General features: G+C 37.3%; 1 protein-coding gene across 5 annotated transcripts in view; it reads right to left on the bottom strand.

Moving 5' to 3' along the window:
* Nucleotides 1-766: 766 nt before the first annotated feature.
* The window catches only part of klc1b (kinesin light chain 1b), a 43,326-nt gene continuing 20,329 nt past the window's right edge, over nucleotides 767-23,763 (bottom strand). For 2 of the 5 annotated variants that reach the window (XM_053621642.1, XM_053621643.1), the window contains exons 8-16: nucleotides 23,353-23,526; nucleotides 20,917-21,016; nucleotides 19,627-19,679; nucleotides 18,526-18,593; nucleotides 18,311-18,419; nucleotides 17,735-17,887; nucleotides 5,598-5,725; nucleotides 3,112-3,169; nucleotides 767-2,676 (exon numbers count right to left, since the gene is read on the bottom strand). In XM_053621642.1, coding sequence (XP_053477617.1) covers nucleotides 2,602-2,676; nucleotides 3,112-3,169; nucleotides 5,598-5,725; nucleotides 17,735-17,887; nucleotides 18,311-18,419; nucleotides 18,526-18,593; nucleotides 19,627-19,679; nucleotides 20,917-21,016; nucleotides 23,353-23,526 — 918 coding nt within the window. In that variant the 3' untranslated portion in view covers nucleotides 767-2,601. Of the gene's footprint in view, nucleotides 2,677-3,111; nucleotides 3,170-5,597; nucleotides 5,726-9,597; nucleotides 11,334-17,734; nucleotides 17,888-18,310; nucleotides 18,420-18,525; nucleotides 18,594-19,626; nucleotides 19,680-20,276; nucleotides 20,583-20,916; nucleotides 21,017-23,352; nucleotides 23,527-23,763 lie in introns of those variants that run through there. The other 3 variants (XM_053621644.1, XM_053621645.1, XM_053621646.1) reach the window with 3 other exon arrangements.

Raw genomic sequence — 23,763 nt, 5'->3', positions numbered from 1 at the left:
GCAGCTCAATTACACAAAAGACAGATAAAGAAAGAATGCACATTGAATAGGAATAGAATAGAAAAAATTCTAAATATATTATATAATAGGTATAGAAAAGTAAAAATAATAGTAGAAAAAATGATAATACTGGTCATATGTATGTACAGATGGATAAGAATATGAATATATACAGAGGAGTAACACCTCGTTTATATACAGCTAAGTGACAAATGGGATATTGCACAGGTCACAGTAGAGGGTGAGCAACAAATAGTAATAAATGAATAAATATACATAGTGCAGAATTTTATGTATGTGTTGGCTGACATTAGAGAAAAAAACTAGCTACGCTACATTATGTTGTTATTGATGAGACAAACAAATGAGACCTTTTAGCTGCACTCGTGTTCAATGCACGTGAATCGAACAGGGCTTGTTGTGAATGCGTGTTGTGATGATGTCACATAACCTGTCTTGGCCCAAATCTGCAGAAAATCTGTGATCATTGCAAGCTGCTCCGTATATTGCGGCGTTTGTTTGAATGTGTAGTAATTTCTGCTATGACAAAATCGTGAAATCCTGGAGAGACTGAATAATCTTTTCTGGATTATTAACTAGAAAGAATCAACAGTGTGGTGACAGTAACTCCACCTCAGAATGACCTGCATCATGTTATTGATTATTTTCCTGCGACAGCAAACCCTGTTGTTTTATTCCTTACTTATGACGTTAATAATCAATCCGTGTGTACGTATCAAATAAAGCAAGATCGATCAAACAATAATGCCATAGAAGGTTGAAAGATTTATTTTCACCACAACATCTTCTACATCACAAAATAAAGATTGTATCAATCATACAGATGGCAGTTATACTCAGCAGCAGGCCTTCTATGGCTATCGTACCCAACACCTGTGGAGTTCAAAGGAAAGCGTTTTACAGCCATGCAGAGCCCTCTTTAAAACACTCCATATTGACCTTTTCCCATCACCATCACATGCAACTCTCTACGAGTAAAAGTCTTTGAGGCTTATAAAACATTCAAACACATTGCCTCGTGTAACGTTTAAAAAAAAATCCTCCTCACACCATAAGCATTATGAAATCTGAATCACACTATGAGGAATTATACACGTCCATAAAATTGCTAAAGTACTTTGGTTCTTTGTAGAAATATGCCAAACGTGTCATAAAAAACCTGCAATATCGTACACAAAAACAGCTCAAAGGAAACATCAATACGTCTACGATTTCAAATAATCGACAAATATTATCTTGCTGACAGTCAATGCATTTTTATATGGAATATTAAAACTTTTACAGCTTAACACACGCTTGCAGAGTTTCATATTTATTACATAAATATCTCATCGGTTTGGCGTTACCTGAGAAACTCCTGTACCACTCACATTCAACAAACCTCGTACTTAATTGGCACATCATTATACATAGCCAGTTTCAGTAACAAATCAGTAGAAGGATCAAGCTAAAAGAAAGATCCAATCATGTGCAATGAGTTCCTCTAAAACAGAATAGCATTCAGAGTAAAAAAGACAAAGTATTTACAAAAAAAAACAACCCCAAAAACCCAAAACATTCCACCATCATGGTAATGCTTACAGTAAAGCCAAGCAGTAACAGGTATATTCATTTTATATATTTAAGAGACTAATTTCACTTTTTAAAAGCGGTGTACAGTAACAAAGCCCCTAACCTCAACCTTTAAGAAAATATAGTTAGTGTTCAAATGACATGTAGTGCCTCATTATATATATATCGCTGTTGGTCCAGGGTTTGGTTTTTTGCCCTTTTGCTCAAACCTTTATTATAGATAAGCTTCAATAATAAAATAATAATAATAATAATAATAATAATAATGCACTTCCCAGTAATCAAGTTTCTTTGTCTCAATATTTCAGGGTATTTCTCTCTACAGCTACTGTATCTAATACCTCATTCCCCAGCCTATAGCAATACAATTACCTGCAGGATATGGAAGTGTAGATACAGTAACAGTCCAGGACCAACATGATACAGGCAAAAGATACAAAGCAGACTTTTCATTTCAGCCATTCATCCCCAAAAAGACCAGAAAAAAAACAACATTATTTACAAAGACTGATAAGATTTTTTTTAAATAGGTAAAACAGGTTTCATCTTATATTTTATACAAATATAAAATGCATTAATTAAGTCTCAATATGACTCAAATCATTTTAGCTAGGGAAGAATGTCATACTCAAAGTTGCTAACTGAGAATAATGTACAATAGCATTGCACCATCTAGGATACGTTTCCTGGCCGCTAAAACAGTAGACACATTAATCCAAGACACGTGGACCCTGTAACATAGCTGTTAAGGTAACAATGAGAAAGTGTAGTAACAGAAAGCAAGACCAAAAAAAAAAAAAAACTTCGAACAATGTCTACATTGTATTTTGCACTAGTGGGAGCTGGAAAGTGCAAACCTTCCTAGAGCATTGACTGATTTATTGCAGGAACGGCTTTGTGGATTGCTGAGATCTTGTCAGGAGCAGCTTTTATTAAAAGTGGAGGATTTGGGTCGTGCAGTAGGAAATAGCATGGTAAGGTCTTAGCTGGAGTTGTAGAGGCATTTTCTCAATTCCCACTGTACAGATCCAAATTACTGGAGCTCAAGCCACGGCTCTGCCTCAACCTACTTATCCCAGGGCTCTGAGAGTGAGTGAGAGAGAGAGAGAGAGAGAGAGAGAGAGAGAAGGAGATATAGAGCAAAATGGAAAGGGAGGAGTGAACAGAGAGGAAGGGGAAAAGGAGAAAGACAAGAAGAAATGGATGGAGAGAAGAAAAAACAGTTAAACACCAAAAAAAAAAAAAAGGATACAGTGTCAGTGTTGTGTTTTGATTCCCGATTGCATCATTAAACTCATTAGTTTCTTTTAGCTAATATTTCAACTTGTCTTTCATCTCAGGCTCTGTAACATGTTGCAGAACCCCAAGGGCCTATTAACATTGCAGATTTACGATGGCTGTCATCTGAAAAGCTAAGTGCAGGCAAGAGAGGCAGTGTGAAGAAATGTGTTCATGCCATACTGCTACAGTAAGAGTACTTGGGAAAAGGCTCTGCAGTGGTCCATGTGTAGTGTATACCTGGAAGGGATCATCATTCGTCCTGTTCAGGTAGTTGAGGGAGGAAGCGCGTTTCATGCTGTTGGAGGGGAAAAAAAGATGAATGATGAGAATAAGATCAATTTAACTGATGTTGATTCTTAAGGTAATTTACTTGATATTTGACAATAGCACTGATCTCTACGTATCATACTGTGGCATGTGTGATTATCACAGGCAAGAATTTCAACAATACAGGCTGAGCGGCGCAACAGAAAAGTCAGACAATGCTACAGCCATCCATGGCCGGGAGTCACAAGAGCAAAACTGGTTGTGCTCTCTGGGTGGGAAGAATGGCATACTCTCTTTCCCCTGTATGCGGAAGAGAGCAGATAGCGCAAATGGTGCTCTGTCCATTTGTGTACAGTGCTGTGAAAAAGTATTTGCTCCCTTCCTGACTTCTTCTGTTTTTGTGTACATCTCATACTAAATTAAAATATAATATAAAGATAAAACTGATCAGAGTAAACACAAAATACAGTTTTTAAATGATAACGTTATTTATTGAAGCAAAAAACGTTATCCAATACCAGTTGGGCATGTGTGAAAATGTATTTGTCCCGGTAGTTACAGTGCATCCGGAAAGTATTCACAGTGCTTCACTTTTTCCACATTTTGTTATGTTACAGCCTTATATCAAAATGGATTAAATTCATTATTTTCCTCAAATTTCTACAAACAATACCCCATAATGACAACGTGAAAGAAGTGTGTTTGAAATCTTTGCAAATTTATTAAAAATAAAAAACAAAAAAGCTTTTTTCCATTGCTCCAAATGGAAAAACTCGGCACAGTACTGAACCTTCCCAGAAGTGGCAGACCTTCCAAAATTCCTCCAAAAAGCACAGCAACAACTCAACCAGCAAGTCAGAAAAGAGCCAAGGACAACATCGAAGGACCTACAGACCTCTCTTGCATCAATAAAGGTCACTGTTCATGAATCCACTATCAGAAAGACACTGGGTAAAAATGGCATCCATGGAAGAGTGGCGAGGCAAAAATCACTGCTAACCCAGAAGATCATTAAGGCTCGTCTGAATTTTGCCAAAAAACCTTGTTGATCCTCAAATCTTTTGGGAGAATGTTCTGTGGACTGAGGATTCGAAAGTGGAACTGCTTGGAAGACAGAAGACAGAGGTCCGGTTACATCTGGCGTAAACCAAATACCAATTCCACAAAAAGATCATCATAGCTACGGACAAGCATGGTGGTGGAAGTGTGATGGTGTGGGGATGCTTTGCTGTTTCAGGGCCTGGGAAACTTGCAGTAATTGAAGGAAATATGAATTCTGCTCTTTACCAGAAAATCCTAAAGGAGAATGTCCGGTCTTCAGTCCATAAGTTGAAACTCAAGCACAACTGGATTATGCAGCAAGACAATGATCCAAAGCTTAGGAGCAAGTCCTAGAAGTAAGTGAAAGACTGATCTCCAGTTATCTGAAGTGTTTGGTTGCAGTTACTGCTGCTAAAGGTGGCACAACCAGATTTTAAGTTAAAGGGGGCAATAAATTTTTCACATGGGTGATAGGTGTTGGATAACTTTTTTTTGCTTCAATAAAAAAAATAAGAACGGTGTATTTACTCAGATTGCCTTTCTTTTATGTTTGTATGTATTTCATTTGAAGATCTAAAACTATTTAGCATGAGATATACACAAAAACGGAAGAAATCAGAATGGGGCAAATACTTTTTTGCAGCACTGTATGTGTAATAGTTTTATGCCTAGGATGAGGACCTATGCTATAAAGCTCACCCATAATGGGATCAAAATAGTAATTGTGATTTAATGATAGGTAGCAGAATTTAATCTCAACCAGCCACCACTGACTACAATGGAAGTCCCAGTCTTATTCTTGTTTTTTCAAGAATACTTCAGCCAAATCAAGTAAATAAAGTAAAGATCTAAATCTGTATAATTTGACCTTTCTGAGATGGAATTTGTGGTTACCAGTGTAATTGTCTGGATCTACCCATACATGGCAACAAAACTTAAGGAAAAGAACTAGAATTACTTGTGATGGAATGTCGGTTAAACCTCCAAATATGAACAGCTTTAGGAAGACCTTCTCTCATGTCTGTCTCATCTTAAGACCTATCTATATACTATTGCTAGTGTAATAATAGTAATTTTTTATTTGTGTTATATAGTTGTATATTAAGTTTATTGACGAGTTTCAAAAACTGCCATTAGACTTACTTTTACACACACACACATATTATATATATATATATATATATATATATATATATATATATATATATATATATATATATATATATATATATATATATATATATATATGGAAGTTCCATTTGCAGTGCAAAGAAATGTACCAAAATAAAATTGTGTTAATGCCACACACACTACAGATAGCGAGTTTAAACTTGAGCAGAGTTCAAGTAACATGTAATTCACTGACACTAATACACACTTCACATATGGGCTCAGCTTGTGTACAGTGTGCTTACTTGGAGGTGGAGCGCAGCTCTGGAGGTCCGTTTCCTTGCAGTTTCTTCACCAGCATTTCACTGCTTCTACGCAGGACGTCTCTGATCCTTCCCAGAGAGCTGACCCTCTGCAGAACCCCAGTACCATCCTTTAAACACACACCAGTACTCGTTTACTTCATTTATGCATATACACGCAACCATGACTTTTATATGAGCATCTGTACCCCTGCTAATTCATGCAATTATTCAGCCAAACAGCCAGTCAAATGACAGCAGCACAATGTATAAAATCATGTACATATAGGTCAAGAGCTTCAGTAAACGTTCATATCAAAACACCAGAAAAAAATGTATCTTAGAAACTTTGACCACAAAATGGGTGTTGGTGCTGATCTCCTGGGATTTTCCTGCACAACAGTCTCGCAGAGTTTTGTACACAGAATGGTGAGGAAAAACAAAAAACATCCAGTGAGCAGCAGTTCTACCAGTGGAAACGACTTGTTGATGAGAGAAATCAGAGAACAGGATGGCTATGGTTGCTCACATATCCACTCTTTACAACTGCAGTGCATAGAAAAGCATCTCAGAATGCACGAACTATGAGGAGGATGGGCTACAACACCAGAAGACCACATTGGGTTCCACTTCTGTCAATCAATAAAAGGAATCAGAGGCTACAGTGGAAAAATTTTACCTGGTCAGATAAATCTCTAGTTCTGAATAAAGAAATAGAATACAATTCTGAATAAAATTTGGCATGAACAGCATGAATCCATGGATCCAACCTGCCTTGTGTTAACAGTTCTGGCTGGTGGTGATGGTATAATGTTGTTGGGAATGTTTTCTTTGCCCATTTTAGACTCCTTAATACCAGTTGAGCAGCATTAGAATGCCTCGATCTATGTGAGTATTGTTGCTGACCATGGTCATCCCTTCATGGCCACAATTTACCATCTTTTAATGGAAACTTTCAAGCTTGAAAATGTGTCATGCCACAAAGCACAAGTCATCTCAAACTGGTTCCATGAACATGAAAAGGAGTTCAGTGGATTTCACTGGCCTCACCAGTCACCAGACCTGAGTCCAATACTGCCTCTGGGATGTGTTAGAATGGGAGATTTGCAGCATGAATGTGTAGCTGTATATCTTGCATACCTTGAATGTACACCTTGTGGAATCCATACCATGAAGAATTGAGGCTGTTCTGAGAGCGAAGCGCGGGGGTGTATTTCCCTACTCAGTTATCGTATGGTGTTCCTAATAAAGTGGCAAGTGAGTGTATACCCCCCCCCCACACACACCTGTGCAGAGCCACAGTACCATCAATTACACACATACAGACTACATAGTTACATGCATACAACTTCTGTTACAATATATCTGCACTGCCATCTATTATTTTTTTCTTTTGTACATTAATGTGCATGTTCACAATATTAGAAAAAAAAACATGCACACCTTTCTGACTACAACCTCTTAACAATGCCAAGGGTTCTTCCTGCTCATTAAGCTATTAAAATGCCCTTATTAATTTTAATCATTAAAATCATTTCATCACGGCTAATCATTGGTTACTGTGAGCAGTGTTTGTTCAATTCAGCTACAGCAACGAGGACTGCTGACTCATCCTTATAATAACAGTCTGGCCATGACATTTAAATTATATGCTATACATGACCGTAGCCTATTTTTACTACGTGGTCTGGCACGTGAACCAATTCACCATTCGCTCTTGGACTTCAACTATAGCGTTAGCTGTCTCACATGCGAACGCTACACTGAATATTCAGTCATAATACTGCACCAAAATTGCTAAACACAGGTTATGGTAGCACAATGTGGAAAAAATAGCACATCACAAATATATTGCTTTTATGAGTCAGTTAAGGATTGGCCTGGATTCATTTGACCTAAGGTAACTGCTTTTCTGAATCACATCACTGATGAAATTGTTTAAACACCTAAAGAAGACTTATCTTTGACCTGTGGTGGCTTTTCCATAGACCATTAATATCAGACGTTTAACAAATCTTCATCAAAAGTTCATCATTCATAACTCCATACATTTTAAACTCTAAAGTTAGTAAAGTCATTAGTGTTTAAATATTAATGACCTCTTTGATTGACCAACCTTTGGCAAATTTAAGCTAATGTTCAGTTGATTCAGTACATTTGCGGGGCAGAGCGCTCGCGGTCCCACTTAGCTACTGTAGAGTTATTGCACCTAGCGGTCAAAAATTGGAACTGCAGCAAGTACTGATTGAGGTCCACTAGGGCATGGTTACTTTCTGTATTTCAGTGTAGGAGATGAAGTTGACAAGACAGTTAATGACAGGGTTGCCAGATTGGGATAGCTTTTTTTAAAAAAATACTCAGTGGTCACCAAGATCTAGGTTTATAGCAAATAATCATAATTCTAATAAAGTTTCACAAAAATAAACTGTCTATGGGTCTATGACACAGAATATTTTCTATTGTATAATTATATTGCAAAGATTGGGAGAGGGAAAATTATGGAGTAATGTTGGTATATCAGAATATATGGGAAACAAACATTTCATGTGCAGAGAAAAAAAAAAAAGCTCTCCCTTTTCCAATGGTTAAGCTAGTTTTAGGTCTTTTGTGTAATTTTTTAAAAATGTAGTTAGGCTGGAAATTTTGCTGAAATGCATAAACCCTGGTTAATGGTATTACCTTGAATCTAAATAAGTTAAATAATGGTATGTCTAAAACCGTTCAAAACAAACTACTGGACTGTACGTTGGACACACATGTATGTTGTTGACTCTTACAGGGTTACTCTAAAAATTCACTAGATAGTAGCCTATAGCATAAGTCGAGTGTGATGGCCTATGTCAAGGCTCTCATTATAAATGTTGTCCTTCCCCACCAAAATCTATGGTTATAAGCCACCTCACAGAACATGATATGTATGGCTAGATTACTCATTAGTATATCACAACATCTGAGAGACCAATGTTGCAAGCAATAATGTGCATGGGTTCATTTCAGCGATCACAATATTACATATAGGCCTATCATTATTTTGTTGTTCTTCTGTAACATGTCACATTGCAATATAGCCATTATCTGCTAGCTATTATCTGCTGCTTCCATATTAGTAAATATGTTAGTAATATTAATGATTAAATCTACAGATGCAGGTTCTACAATCCTGCCTTTTGAATTGTTTTTCATGTGTGTCTATATATATATATATATACACACACACACACACACACACACACACACACATATATATATATGCTTTCATTAACAAGTTTGACGAGTTAAACATCCACCTGAAAGATAATGTTTGTATAATCACTAGGGCTGCACACTTCTCAAGGCTTGTAGCAATGATCAGCAGTGTTTGGTTTTGAAGTTCACTACTTAGAGAGACCACCAGGAGGTGTATTGAGAACAGTGAGGTCTCCAAGGACAGCTTGCCCTCTATTAATTCATGTACAATCAGACGAAGCATATTTCAGGCTTTTACAAAGAGATAATCAGTGATTAATTTTATTCCATTAAGGTTTAAAAGGAAATGACATTTTTTTCACAAATTTTCACCTTCACAAAAGTGAACTAAATTGAGTATTCCAGACCTCAGTGCTCCATTTGTTTACATCCATAACTGTTTATTTAACATAATCTGATTATCTGTGAGGTTTTTTTCACTTACACAAGGTGAACAATTAGATTATAATATTAAAATATGAATGCTTATATATATATATATTTTTTTTTTTCATATCATTATTTCATGAGTAACCACTGCCAAACCTTCGCAAATGAAATCTTTTATTGGAGATTCAACAACCGTCACAATGCAGACAGATGAATGTGTGTCTATATATATATATGCAGTTCTAATCTCTACGATAGTGTCTACAGGTCAGTACTACTGCTCTAGAAAACCAAAGTCACATCATATATATTTATATATATATATATATATTTATATATATATATATATATATATATATATATATATATATATATATATATATCTCAATAAATAATCCACATTCCACTAAAACACAATAACGTTGTCTATTAGAATAGCATGATAAATGTTTGTTGACGTTTATACCCTTCACTGTCTCTGGGAAGCCTTTCAGTGAGCGTGAAGATGACGTACGTTAACCGCAAGAAGAAATCGGAATGGAATATTAACAGACGAAATAATCGAAAAGTATGTAGTGTTCAATTCATTACACAAGTGCACAACTGACATAACATTCAGTTCACAAGCTGAAACATTAGTGTAGACAGAATCCTCAACATTTATTCAAGAAGCTTGAGCACAGATTTCAGTCTGGAGTAAGACAGCATACTTATTCACGTGCAGGTTCCCTTCGTATTTTACCTAAGCTGCATTTCAAAGCATTTGGTGAACTGCAAGAGCCCCGTCTTCGGAATCAGACTGCAGACTTGTGTGAACTCGCTGAAATCAGCATTCCCTTATTGAATCAAGTGTGTTGAGAGCCTTAATATATCTAGATGTTTAGCGTTCGATGATCAGATACAAGTACAAGACACAAATGTAGTCCAACAATAAAGTGACCTTTGTGTTAGTGTGATATATACGCAGATTTTTTTCTTCTTCTCCCCGCACAGCCTTCTCAGTCCCTTTGTTTTGATACTCTGGTAAACATTATAGTTAAATACTAACCATACACACCAGGATCAGCTGACTACTTGGCACTCCAGCCATGTAACAGCAGGCTTGAGAAGGAGCACTGGAGTGGCCCTGCTTGTGGCGGTGCTGGAGTGTGTATTTATTATTATTATTATTATTATTATTACTACTCATTTATTTTTAAACCCTAGATGCTGAAAAATGTCACGGCGCTGTCCAGCAGAGCAGGAAACTGAGAACGGGTACTAGATCCAGAGCCATTGCGTTATCGTGTTTCAAACCAAAGACACAGCAAGCATTGACAAGCACTGTAAACATAATGTGGAATAAAAAAAATGAATACTTAAGTACAATATTAGTAATAATCATAAAAAGGAGAGGGGAATCGAATGTCTATGCCACTTCACCCCACCACTAACTGTAACAGTGTTTACAGACACAGCTGTCCTCGTCTCCTTGTTCACCTTTGGATATTTCACTAGTTAAAATTAGGAAGCCAAACAATTTTTTTTTTTTTTTTTTAAATCAGGAAAATCACGGATTTTAAAAAATAATAATAAAATTACTGACACGCAGGTTACCAAAAATAACAAGGCAAACTCAGACTTTACCTCTTCAATATAAGCCAATCAAACACAAGATTACAAACAAAAAAGACCGAAGAAAAGAACAACAAAATTCATTGCACATTTTAAAACAAATTCCAAATGCAATACTGTGGACGCAGTAAAGCTGACTAATCAGCAAAAAGGAGCACGTGTTCTCCATTTATCGAAGTTGTAAAGATCACTTTATACAGCTAATACCGAATAAGAGAAGAGAGAGTGACAAAGGGAAAGCAGACACAGAGGGGAAAAAACATCTACAATTATCAGGGCAGGGGGACAGAAGAGAAAGAGGAAGAAAAAGATAATTAAGCAAAAAGCGACCATCCCAATTTTCTGAGAGAACAGGTGAAAGCATCAGGTTGCAGTCTCGCCGAAGACACCAGGAACGGAACAGGACGAATCTGTAGATGCGTAATTGAAAGACCAGAGGGAACAAGATCATCCTTTGCTAGGTGATGGGGAGGGGGATTAAGATGGAGGGAAAATCTTGATGGCTTATGCCTAATAAAGAGAAAGAAAAAAAAAGAAAAAGAGAACAGACAAAGAGAAAGCACACCATTGAGAATCACAAGAAACATTATAAGTAGTGTCGACTAGCACTAGCTGTCAATATCTAGCTGTAACGAAGTCTTTTCTAACCTCTGCAAATACACACTGCAGCCATTCTGTTCAGTCCAAAACCAGCAGGATGCTGCTGTTAATAATAATAATAATAATAATAATAATAATAATAATAATGTCAAAGCGGGACTCATTCCATGAAAGTGACTAAATCAGGTTAGAATTCAGACTATGGCCATTTGTATCTGTGAGCTTTACCAGCTCTAGTTTGAACTATTCTCATCTATGACATCCTAATATTTACATTCTCTGTTATTAGTGTATTATTGTAATGTCATTAGCTTGTTATTAAAGGATGTGCTCTAGGGCCATTCCTTGGCATGGCCAACACATGCAGGGGCGGCATTTTACCAAGCCTTCAAATGCCGAGTGTGCCAAGTTCCAAGCAGCCAGTTGGTTTCCTGCTTCATGGCTCTCAGAAAACGGAGTACTGATTCAAGCCAGGTACGATGTGGAGGGGTGCATATGGAGTGCCACTGTGTAGCTGGCGTTGTATCCAGACATGATAACCTATTACACCTGAAGCCATATTTTTAGCTAAAACTAGATTACGTTTCTAACGGGACAAATTTTCCAAGTTATTTGATGATTATCAGAGGATTATGGAAGGAATAAAACATGATGGGGCGTGCAGTTCGGTTCCTCTTATACCACAGCAAGAGCGACACGTCATGCCTTTTACCCTTTATGTCTTATATATATATATATATATATATATATATATATATATATATATATATAGTACTGTGTAAAGGTCTTAGACTTTTTTTTTTTTTTTTAAAAAGTAAAAACCTTGTTCTAGATTTTTATTTTATGACTTCTACATTACCGAGTCAGTACAAAACATTTTAGATTCCAAACATTAATTATCCAGCACAAAATTAAATTAAACAGAAAAATGTTTGTATGTCAGTAAAGAAACCAGAATATTACCCAAGAGACTGCTTCTCAGACAAAATAAACCATAATGAAGGCTGCTGGATTTTGCTGCAAAAATAATAAGCAATTGTGACAGTCAAAATCTCCAGAAGAACCGTGGCTGGTTCTGTAAGATGCTCCAAAAAAAAAAAAAAAAAAAAAAAAAAAAAAAATCTTACAGCTCATTTCATTATAAAACTGCACAAGTTGTACCTAAGACTAGATTTGTTTTGTTTTTTAAAGCAAAGGGTCATCACATCAAATACTGACTTTGTTTCATTTATTACTGTTTACTGCTCTTTATAGTACTTTTTGGAATGTAGAAACATTTAATTTCATTATTTTGAAGCATCTTTGCTCTACAGCATTTCTTTGCACGTGCCTAAGACTTTTGCACAGTACTGTGTACAAGTTTGTTCTCATTAGAACAGCTATAAAACATCATTCCTTCACCATCCTCTATTTCTTGAAGCTAGTAAGATGAATGCAGCTTTTCACATAACTGATAAACCACAACGTACAAACTTCTCTGTCCTGACTATTTTTCCTGTGGCGGAAAATTTCAACAGCTTTACCTCAAAGCACCGACACTCACTTAAGTCTTCTTTCATTAGTTTTAACTAAACCTTCTCCTTACTGAAGCTTCACCCGAGTAACGTTAACAGATTTCTCGTTGTTAAATAACCATGAAAAATCCATTTAGGCTTAAATTTTTGGGCGTGTCCACATAAGTCCCGACAGTGTTTTATTGGAAAATTATGGTTACATGCGTCAATAGTGGTGAAAAAAAATGCTTTACTTGTGTGAAGACACACACTGATTATTATGGGTGCTGATAGAAACACAAGTTTCCAAATCCTGTCTGAAATGGGATTCTAGTGGGAAAGGGGGAGCAAAGGGGTGGAACTTGGGGCAACAAATATGCTAGAACCAACAATGATGTGCTCCACTGGGAAACTGGAGAAGCACAAGGTTCAGCTATGGTCATTTCTGACTGGTTTATAGGCATTAAGCAGGATCACGGAGTCAGTCAGTTTATTTGGCTAGCTGTGAAGAACTGGCCTCGAAACAACATAAAAACTGCACCTGGGTAAATGATGTGCATTGTCTGGCTAAGGAAGTGTGATTTTGTTGGTCTACCCTTTGTGTGACTCCAGCAGGGGAGTGTACAAGTGACTCAGCTGCAGCAGCACCGTGCAGTAGGGAGGGTGGAAGCGGGCCTGGCACGCTCTGCCCTGCGCTCCGTCACAAACCTCATACACACACAGCCTGCCAATGCCGCAGTAACTCTAAAGCAAATAAAAACTGGTCTGGGCGTGGAGGCTGTTACACTTCATGGGTTTAATGTTTAAGAAGAACGATGACTAAATGACAAGTAAATAACTAACCGATGTCTGTAATTGTTTTTCTCTCTCTGCCGGTGTCAGAGTCCCCGCTCATCCCTGCTGGCTGTATTACTGCAGTGCCTGTTTGCAAAGGTCAAATAAAGACTAACTAACTGTAAGCTATCTATGTGGAGCTAGCATCTATTGTTATTTTTGCTTCCCTTGATGCAAGGAGGAGCCGAGGACGTCACGAAGAGAGTACAATCCACCACATCCAGAAGAACCGATCTCATTGGCTGATTGGTTGTCATGGCGAGGTTAAGAACAACAAACTAATGGATGCAGTTGGTTAGTAACACAGAGAACTGAAGAAAGCTCATAACTCAATATACTTAGTGCACAACTACATGCATAGTTAGATAATGAAAAACCAAAAAAAAAAAAAAAGGCAACGATGAGGTGAAGGTCACGGCCGATTCATGCATAAATGAACCACAAACGCACGTCAAGTACGTCACAATATGAATAATCTACAACTACTCTTACTGGAACAATCAAATGAATCGTATTCTGCCTTTACTTCCTCAGTGACCATAAACAGATGCCAGTGCCGGGTTGCCAAATGAGCACGACCAGGTAGTATGGTGCCCTTCCTTCCGGCCTGCTTTTAGAAACCCTGGCAACCCTCCAACTTTACAGACTGTGTACAGAAGCTCTGTGTTACCCCCTCATTTACTTAAGCATGGCTGAATCCAGCACTCATTATGTGCTCAGTGCAATCAAAACATTCTAACCAGGCTCAGTGTAAACACACACACAAATTGCCTAAACACATTTGCAATATGGCTATAAATACTTCAAAAAGGTTAGACTATAGGACATACCATTATGTTACATGTGTCACAAAATGTACAGTACATAGACTGCTATATCTTTAATAAATCTAGTAAGAGCTACTGGAAATTATGTTGCAAAGCAAAAAGGTCCATCAAACAAGTAAGGAATAAACACAAAGTGGAGTAAATTTATGTTGGGAGCCACCCCAACATTGATTATTTTCAATAACAGCACATCCCAATGTTTTTTGAGCGTTTCTCTTACACCATAGCATTTGATCAACTATTATAATTTTCATTTATTAAAGAATGACATACTTTTTTTTAATCCCTTTATAGTTGCATTTAATCTTGTGGAAATGTCTCAAATGGGTTAGTTCCAGGTTAGTTTTCACTTACGTATGTTATAGCAGTTAATAAAGTCATTCCCTCAATATCTCGAAGCTGCTAAAACAAACATATGCAGCTTGTTCCTGAGAAACTACAAAACGCAATGTCCTACATCCCGAAAAAATTAATGGAAGGGCTTTACAACTGTCTAGCACTGATACTGGCGACACCTTCCAATGTCTCCTAATAAAAAGCTTCACCATATTAACTACTATATGTTTTCCTTTGTGAAACAACACATTTTAAATCGATATATTGTTAGTCTTCGATCACGTGGAGCATGATCCTTACTTGTCCCTGTGACTTAGCGATCACTATAGAAACTACTTGATTTAAATTAAGCCAAGGACTAGGTCTGTTGTTTCAGTGTTCAGGTTTTTAAAAAATAAATTAAAAAAAACGAACGCTATGAACACTCTTGCAAGCTTTATTCAATCTGAATACAAAGTCCTTTTGGATTTCCTCAGTATGAACTGCAATGCCAGGGATATGACCATAATCGTGCGCCACACAACCCACACAGCTCCACACACCACCTTAGAGAGAAACACACAAACAGAAAGGACCAAAAACAGCAGACTCTCAAAATTTAGGCTGGGTTTTATATCAATCTCCAATAGTCCTTCTGTGGTGGTGTGTGGTTTCGTTTTCACCAAAATCCAAACATAGATGTAAATGACGCAAGTTTTGTAAATCACAAGTATCCAAATATTTCTAACTATTTCCTAGAACTAAAACCTCACAATCATAGCTTGGGAAATGTCAAAAGGCCTGTGCACCATTCTCTGATAACTAGCACAAACATTGTTGTATAACCCGAACACTCCAAAACACAGAAGTGTGAGCAGCAGTAGAAGCGTGGGTTAATGTGTACTATCAGTGTGGTGCAGCTCATACAAGACAAAAAAATAAATAAAATAAAATAAATAATAAATAAATAATAATAATAATAAAAAAGCAATGCACACAATATAGTGCAAGAATACATGGGGCTATACAGACGAGCAGTGCATGCAGTGAAGTTTAAAATAAAGCAAAGCTGGAACGAGTGCAGAGGCAAGCCAAGCATTTGGAACACACACAGCATCTCTCCCTCCTGCAGAAGCCCCCGACAGGTTTCCTCCTCGCTCACCAGCAGAGTTTTAAAAACAGAACTCTTTTAGCTTAAGAGCAGAGCAGTGCTCAGATGAGTTTAGAGTTTACAACAGTTCATCCTAGAGACTACAGTGTACATCCAAATCAACTGTAAATTCATTTATGTATTCCTACAAAATGTTATGGTATACATCTCTTTTGTTAAAAAAAAAAATACAAATAAAATAAAACAGGTTACCCAGGTACTCCTCATGAGGTACGCCTCATGTAATAATTGAAGCAGATTTGCTCATCTTTTGGAGAATTAAAGGAGCAGTTTGTAATTTATTTTACTGCTCTCTGCTGTTACATTAAATGTGAATTGCAATTGCAATGAAGACAGACAACCTGCTTTCTCCTGCAACACCCTCTGGTGAAACAAGGTATGTCTTGTGGGTTGCCTTTTATGCAACACTAAACAACTAAACAACACTTTTCCAGCTCATTTTTGGGCCAAAAAACTAATTGAAGAGAAATGAAGAAACTAGAAAGATCCAGTGTATAGTAATACAGCAAATCAACAATGTTCTAGGTACATATTTACAAATTACAAACTGCACCTTTAAATTGAAATGCTGGTAGGGAGGACTAAAGTAGAGTAAGGAGAATTTAACACTGGCTTCTGCATGAGACATGTGCTTTCACAGATGCTCAAAATGCTCGAGTGCACATTTAACATCATACAAAAACATACAATGTATAATACGTCAGGCAAAAAAATTTTAAAAAAAGTTACATAAATGAAACAAGCATAAACATGCTTAACAACCATGCTTTGATGAAATGCCAGGACACTCAATCAGCATTTGGTTCGACATAAATATCAGTAGACACTAACAGAACAGAGCAGCCTTACCAGAGTACACTACACTGCTACCTATGTATCAATATAACAGTTCATTATTATTATTATTATTATTATTATTATTATTATCATCCATCCATTTTCGGTACCACGGGGAGCCTGGAGTCTATCCCAGGAGGCGTGGGGCACAAGGCAGGGGACACCCTGGATGGGGTGCCAATCCATCACAGGGCACAATCACACACATACATTCATACACTATGGACACTTTTGGACATGCCAATCAGCATACAATGCATGTCTTTGGACTGGGGGAGGAAACTCCCAAAGCACGGGGAGAACTATTACTATCATTATTATTTTTGAGGATAAATTCAGTATATACAGTTATAAATCTCTATGTTTATTTCATTCTGTCAAATATACCACACACTCACAGACATCTGTTTCTCGAATATTCTAATAACAATACTCAAATGTACATATGCGATGCAAACGCTTTTGTTCTTTAGAAACTCCTTTTGGATTAATGTCTATTCTTAGACTAGTGCTGAACTCGGTTATATAGCACAGGGTTGAAACTCATTTCGGATTAAGGTCTATTCTCCAGTTGATGTTTCTACACTGAGAACCCTGCTATGCAAGAATCTAATTACAAATCCTTCTACCAAGGTCTGTTGAAGACACTGCTCTATCAGTGCTGGGGGAAATGGGGGTATTTTAATCTCAAGTGTCAGAGGACAATGTTCTATTATAGTCTTGTCCAACACTCTAACCTCCTGGTCTCTGCTAGCTAGCTGATTAGGGAAGGGCTGCTCTGTGCTCTGAATGCTACTGATCTCTGATTGGATGATGAAGTGGATATGCACTTACCCCGCTCCACTCTATGCCCATACTCACTTCCTCTCCAGCCTCTGAGCTGCTATCGTACTTAACGCTGGACATGCCATCCCTGTTCCTCCTCCTCTCTCCATCACCCTCCTTCAGAATTTCAACCACACGGCTCTGGTTGATGGGATCGATCCCCTAAAAGACACAAGCACACACATATGCAATTGTTTAGGGGCATGTTACTAAGCAGGTTATTTATTTCACTATCTAAATTCTTACTCTACAAAAGATTGTTACTAAGAGCTTTGGCTGTGATGCTGTGACCATGAGTGATTTAATCTGCAGTGTTTGTTCTACAGTGAGGAGGTGTATGGAAAATGAAGAGCTTATAAACTGGTGAAGGGACTGGGGGTGCTCCTATTTTAGACAAAATGACTTACTGAGTTACTCTGGTATCCAAAGCAGGCCACAGAAGAAAAGAAGAAGTAAAAAGAAGACATCAGTATGACTTAGAATTGGTGAACATACAAAATGTTCAAGAATTATCGAGTCCGTTTTCCAAAAGCGTGTTGCTGAGTCTTCTTGCTGCACTAGATTCAGGCAGATTATGTAACTGACCTGCTTGCGGGATCTCATGGCACACTCCTCCAGGGTCTCCGCAGCCTCCATCTTGCCTTGCCGGCGGTACAGCGCACCCAAATTCCTCAGAGTGGTGTTCACAGTCGGACTGGTGATATAACAAACATTACCATTTAACTTGACAAAAATAAATGAAAAAAAAAAAAAAAAAAAAAAAAGAGTCTCATATACATTTAAGACCCCATGTGTCATACCTATTGACTTTGCAGGCCTTGTACCAGCCACCATATTCTCCATATGGGGTGTTGTCTCTGTGCTTGCCCTGAAGTAACCACAGAAGAGTTATGAGCGGATAAGCTACAGTGCATGGGATTTTTGTTAAAAATGGAAAAACATGATCAAGTCATAAGTTGATGATCCTGAGCTTCTTTGAGTTGCCTTGGCAATCCTGTATTACTACATCACATCAAGTATCAAGGGTGGATGCAAACTCTGGGCATATGCCAACTCGGATATGTCAAAAAAATATTACACCACATCCTTAGGCATGAAGGAAGTCTGACTACGTAAAGGCAAGAGAAAGCCAGCAGCCAATCAGGGGAGAGAGAGGGAGAGTGTTAATACCAAATATAATCAATAAGGGGATAATGGATTCAGGTGTGATGGAGTTTTAGTTTTTTTTTCTTGCTGAACAGGTAAAGCATTTACATGATCTGGTGGGAAGCTAGTGAATAATAGTCAGCTTATTTGGATTTCAGTGTCTTTTAGTGAAGATATTTCACCCACCCCCTATATCTACCCTACAGTCCAGGCAGTGTGTTGTGACGTTACAGTAGAGCAACCCTTTTCCCTTCAAACAGAACTAATATTTTAGCTAGCTAGCTAATGTAGGGTGGCTAGTTCGTTCTGTAGATTATGTGCTGCTTTTGATTCCACAGAAAGTTTTTATTCTCATTACACTTCTTTAATTCCATATGAGCAGCAGATTATTCATAAACCCAAAATTGAAAATATTTGGACAGTGTTCCACACTAATTATTGCACAGTATGCAGTTTGGAACACTATTAAATTGTCAATGTGCATTGAGTTGCAGAGGTGAAATTAATCAGCACTAGAACATCATTTTGTAATGCGAGTTGTTTCACTAGTGCGGATTAAATCTCACCTGTTGCAATATCATTTTTCTACTAGAGAAGGCCAAATTTCAAGATTTCACGTTCAGCAGCTTTTACAATATACAATTTCTGATACATTTCTTTTTCATAAACGTGAAGTCCGTAGAGATTGTGAGTACTTCACTGGATTGGCATTTGTGGGAAAAAGGATGTGAACATGCACTGAACCACATACTTACTTTACTCATCTCCTCCCTCTCCTCAGCATGCATCCAGATAGGTTTGTTCTCAGCTGTAGGCAGAGATACAGCGCCTTAGTATGTAAAGTTATCCATTCTGCTCTGGGAGTGCAACTTCCAAGATTTATTTTTTTAAAAGGATGTCAGTGTTGTATTTCCATGTTTTAGAACTAAATAGAATAAAACTACAATAATGTAAGGTTATGTACTGGAATGGAGTAGAATGACAGTTTACATACAGACAGTTTACAAACAAAAATATGTTTAAAATTTTTTTTGTCCTACTTTAACAAGAAGATAGATGTAGATTCAATTCAATTTAATTTGTATAGTGCTTTTAACAATGGACATTGTCACAAAGCAGTTTTACAGAATTATATAATGTGGCAATTGCAGTCCTAAAGCTATGGTAGCAATTTTAGCCCTAAGCCATCATAGCAAAATGGTTCGTATCAGTTGCAGTCCAAAGTCATCTTCACGATTTTTAGATCAATGGTTATGATTCTGTACTAGTGACCATAAGGTTACCAGTTCAAATCCCAAGGCTTCCAGAAAGCCACTGGTGGACTTTTAACCTTCAGCTGCTCAGCTCAGTGCTTGAGTTGTATTCTCACTTGCAGATTATTAAAATTATACATAAACACAAAACATCATAAATAGTGCGTATTTTTATTTTCAGAAAATGTATTACGCAACTCAATTTATATATACACACACACACACACACACACACACACACACACACACACACAAATTAAAATGGTGAACAGGAGCTCTATTTCTTTCAATAAACATTTTCATCCAAAAAAAAAAATGAATGAATAAATAAATTATATATATATTTTCACAAATCCTCTGATGTTACAGCCCTTGCTGAATGGATGTGTTTAGAGTCTGCTTGTTTTTAGAAAACTGTCCATCTTTAACCCTGCCTCCATCGCTGAACTTGTTCTCTGCTTTTATAAATGAAGTCAATAAGAGTGGAAATAGAAGAATTTTAATAAAAAAGTAAGAAGGAAAGAAACAGAAGAGGGATTTAATGCAGTAACATATTATTGCAACAAAGAGCTCAACAAGCTTTTTTTTTTTTTTTTTTAGATTACATCACTCATCTCTGAAGAAAAATGGTTTATACTTTTTTTAAAGTATATATTAAAGTGTGTGTAAAATTTTTTGCTTGTATTTCCTCATTTGTAAGTTGCTTTGGATAAAAGTGTCTGCTAAATGAATAAATGTAAATGTAAAACAGTGTTCCCTTCCAACACTTATAGAAGTGTCACCAGGACTTACCATCAACTGATCCAAACTCCTTCTCATGGGCACGGGTGAGGATCTCTTTGTAAAGGATCTCAGCCTCCTTGTATTTCCCTTGTTTGAGAAAGCATGAAGCCTGTGGAGAAAGAAGGGGAAGGTGACAGTTTAGTACACAATAAAGATCACTTTGCATTGCGCTGCTCCTGATAAAGCAATGTTCCCATGCTATATGGACAAATAATACAGTGCCCTCCACTAATATTGGCACCCTTGGTAAATGTGAGCAAAGAAGGCTATGAAAAATGGTCTTTATTGTTTAAACTTTTGATCTTTTGTATTCACAAAATACTCTGCTCTCATGGATATAAAACAAAAAAAGGAAAAAAGTCTTTGTTAAATATAGATGTGCAACTATTATTGGCACTCTTTTAGTCAATACTTTGTGCTACCTCACTTTGCCAAGATAACAGCCCTGAGTCTTCTCCTATAATGCCTGATGAGGTTGGAGAATACATGGTGAGGGATCTGAGACCGTTCCTCCATACAGAATCTCTCCAGATCCTTCAAATTTCGAGGTCCATGCTGGTGGACTCTCCTCTTCAGTTCACCCCACAGGTTTTCTATGGGTTTCAAGTCAGGGGACTGGGATGGCCATGGCAGGACTTTGATTTTGTGGTCAGTAAACCATTTTTGTGCTGATTTTGATGTATGTTTTGGATCATTGTCCTGCTGGAAGATCTAACCACATCCCATTTTAAGCTTTCTGGCAGAAGCAGTCAGGTTTTCATTTAACATCTGTTGATATTTGAGTCCTAACAGTATCGTACAAAATGTCCAGGTCCTCTGGCAGAAAAACAGCCCCAAAACATTAAAGAGTCACCACCATATTTAACCGTGGGCATGAGGTACTTTTCCATATGGCTAGCTCTCTGTGTGCACCAAAACCACCTCTGGTGTTTATTGCCAAAAAGCTCTATTTTGGTTTCATCTGACCATAGAACCCGATCCCATTTGAAGTTCCAGTAGTGTCTGGCAAACTGAAGACGCTGGAGTTTGTTTTTGGATGAGCGTAGAGGCACTTTTTTCTTGAAACCCTTCCAAACAACTTGTGGTGATGTAGGTGACTTTGGATTGTAGTTTTAGAGACTTTCTGACTCAAAGACACAACTAACTTCTGCAATTCTCCAGCTGTGATTCTTGTAAACTTTTAACAATCCTCTTCACAGTGCGTTGAGACAATATAGACACATGTTGAATTCCAGGTTGATTCGTAACATTTCCAGTTGACTGGAACTTCTTAATTATTGCCCTGATGGTGGAAATGGGAATTTTCAAATGCTTGTGCTTTTTTCTTATAGCTACTTGCAATTTTGTGAAGCTCAACAACCTTTTGCTGTACATCACAGCTTGGTCTTACCCATTGTTATGAATGACTAAGGGAATTTTTCCCTATGTGTTACCTCATATTTATACCCCTGTGAAACAGGAAGTCATGGTTCAACAATTTCCTGTTCCTAGTCACCCAGGTTTACTAAAACAAATGTAAAATATCAATGGGAATATACTTCAAATATATTTCTCATATAAATTCATAGGGGCACCAATAACTCTTGCACACCTATATCTAACAAAGTTTTTTTTTTTTTTTTTATAAACCTGTGGTGTGTTTGCAATTGTTTGATATCCATGAGAGCAGAATACGTTTTGAACAAAAGATCAAAAGGTTAAACAATAAAGACAATTTTTCCACAGCCTCCTTTGCTCATATTTACCAAGTGTGCCAGTATTAGTGGTACATTTCTGTGTGGGAAAAACATCATAATGAAATAAATAAATGAAACTCGTTTTAAAAGCACCACACACATTCTGCAGTTGTCAGCTGAAAATGTAGCTTAATGACAAAATGAAAAATAAAGCATTAGGCATTTTTTCTTCTGTAATGTTATACCTATTTGAATGAAAAGGCTCTGTAATTACTTGTTTTTCCCTGCCTGTATGTGCATGACAACAGATTTAAACATCGCATTCAGATCAGGCAAAAGCCACTACGTTTTAATGGAAGATTGCAGAAAAGAAAAAAAGAGAAAGAAAAAAAAAAACAAAAAAAAACACAGCACAATATGAGAATAAACATGACTTACCAAGGTAAACAGATCAGTTTTGACTTTTATTCATTGACTTGATGTTTATTTAAGCTTACAGTGCAGACGCCACAATGGAACAGGGCTATTACTTAGGGTGAATGATTAATTGGATCTAGTCCCTCCTGAACACAGAGTTAAAATTGAAATATTATTTTGCTCACATCAAAGCATGATCTTTAGTTACCAAAAAAAAAAAATCCCCTCTAGCATTCCATTACTAAACTGAGTGTCTTTGACCTTCGCTATTAGCATAGTTCTTTAACAACTCTGAGAATTGCTATATCCACAGGGTAAAACAAACCAAACTGCTAAAAGGGGTACTTCTCACCAGATTGTTCTTGGTCTTGGCAACGTTAGGGTCATCAGGGCCCAGCCTGCACTCATAAATCTCCAAAGCTCTGCAGTAGTAGTACTCCACTTCCTCATACTTGCCCTGGTTCTGACACAGCAAGGCCAGGTTGTTCAGCTGCTTAGCCACATCTGGGTGGTCCTTTCCAAGCACCTGAGAAAGATGACCAAACACACAATGTATATACCTTTAAAATATCCTGGCCTCTCTCTTTTGACTGATTAGAGAAATGATTAGAGAACTTAAAAAGGTAGTGCAGTTGTAACTAGAGACTGCTCCAACAGAGAAAGGAGAGAGCATTAGTATGGCCTACAAACATAATGAGCTCCACTCTTTCCAGTTCCACTGCTCTCTCCAGCATTAAGCAGGTTATTCAGAGTGGGTGTAAGA

Source organism: Ictalurus furcatus, chromosome 3, assembly GCF_023375685.1.
Source record: "Ictalurus furcatus strain D&B chromosome 3, Billie_1.0, whole genome shotgun sequence".
Lineage (NCBI taxonomy): Eukaryota > Metazoa > Chordata > Actinopteri > Siluriformes > Ictaluridae > Ictalurus > Ictalurus furcatus.
Note: the sequence above shows the minus strand (reverse complement) of the source record. Positions and strands in the feature narration are given on the sequence as shown.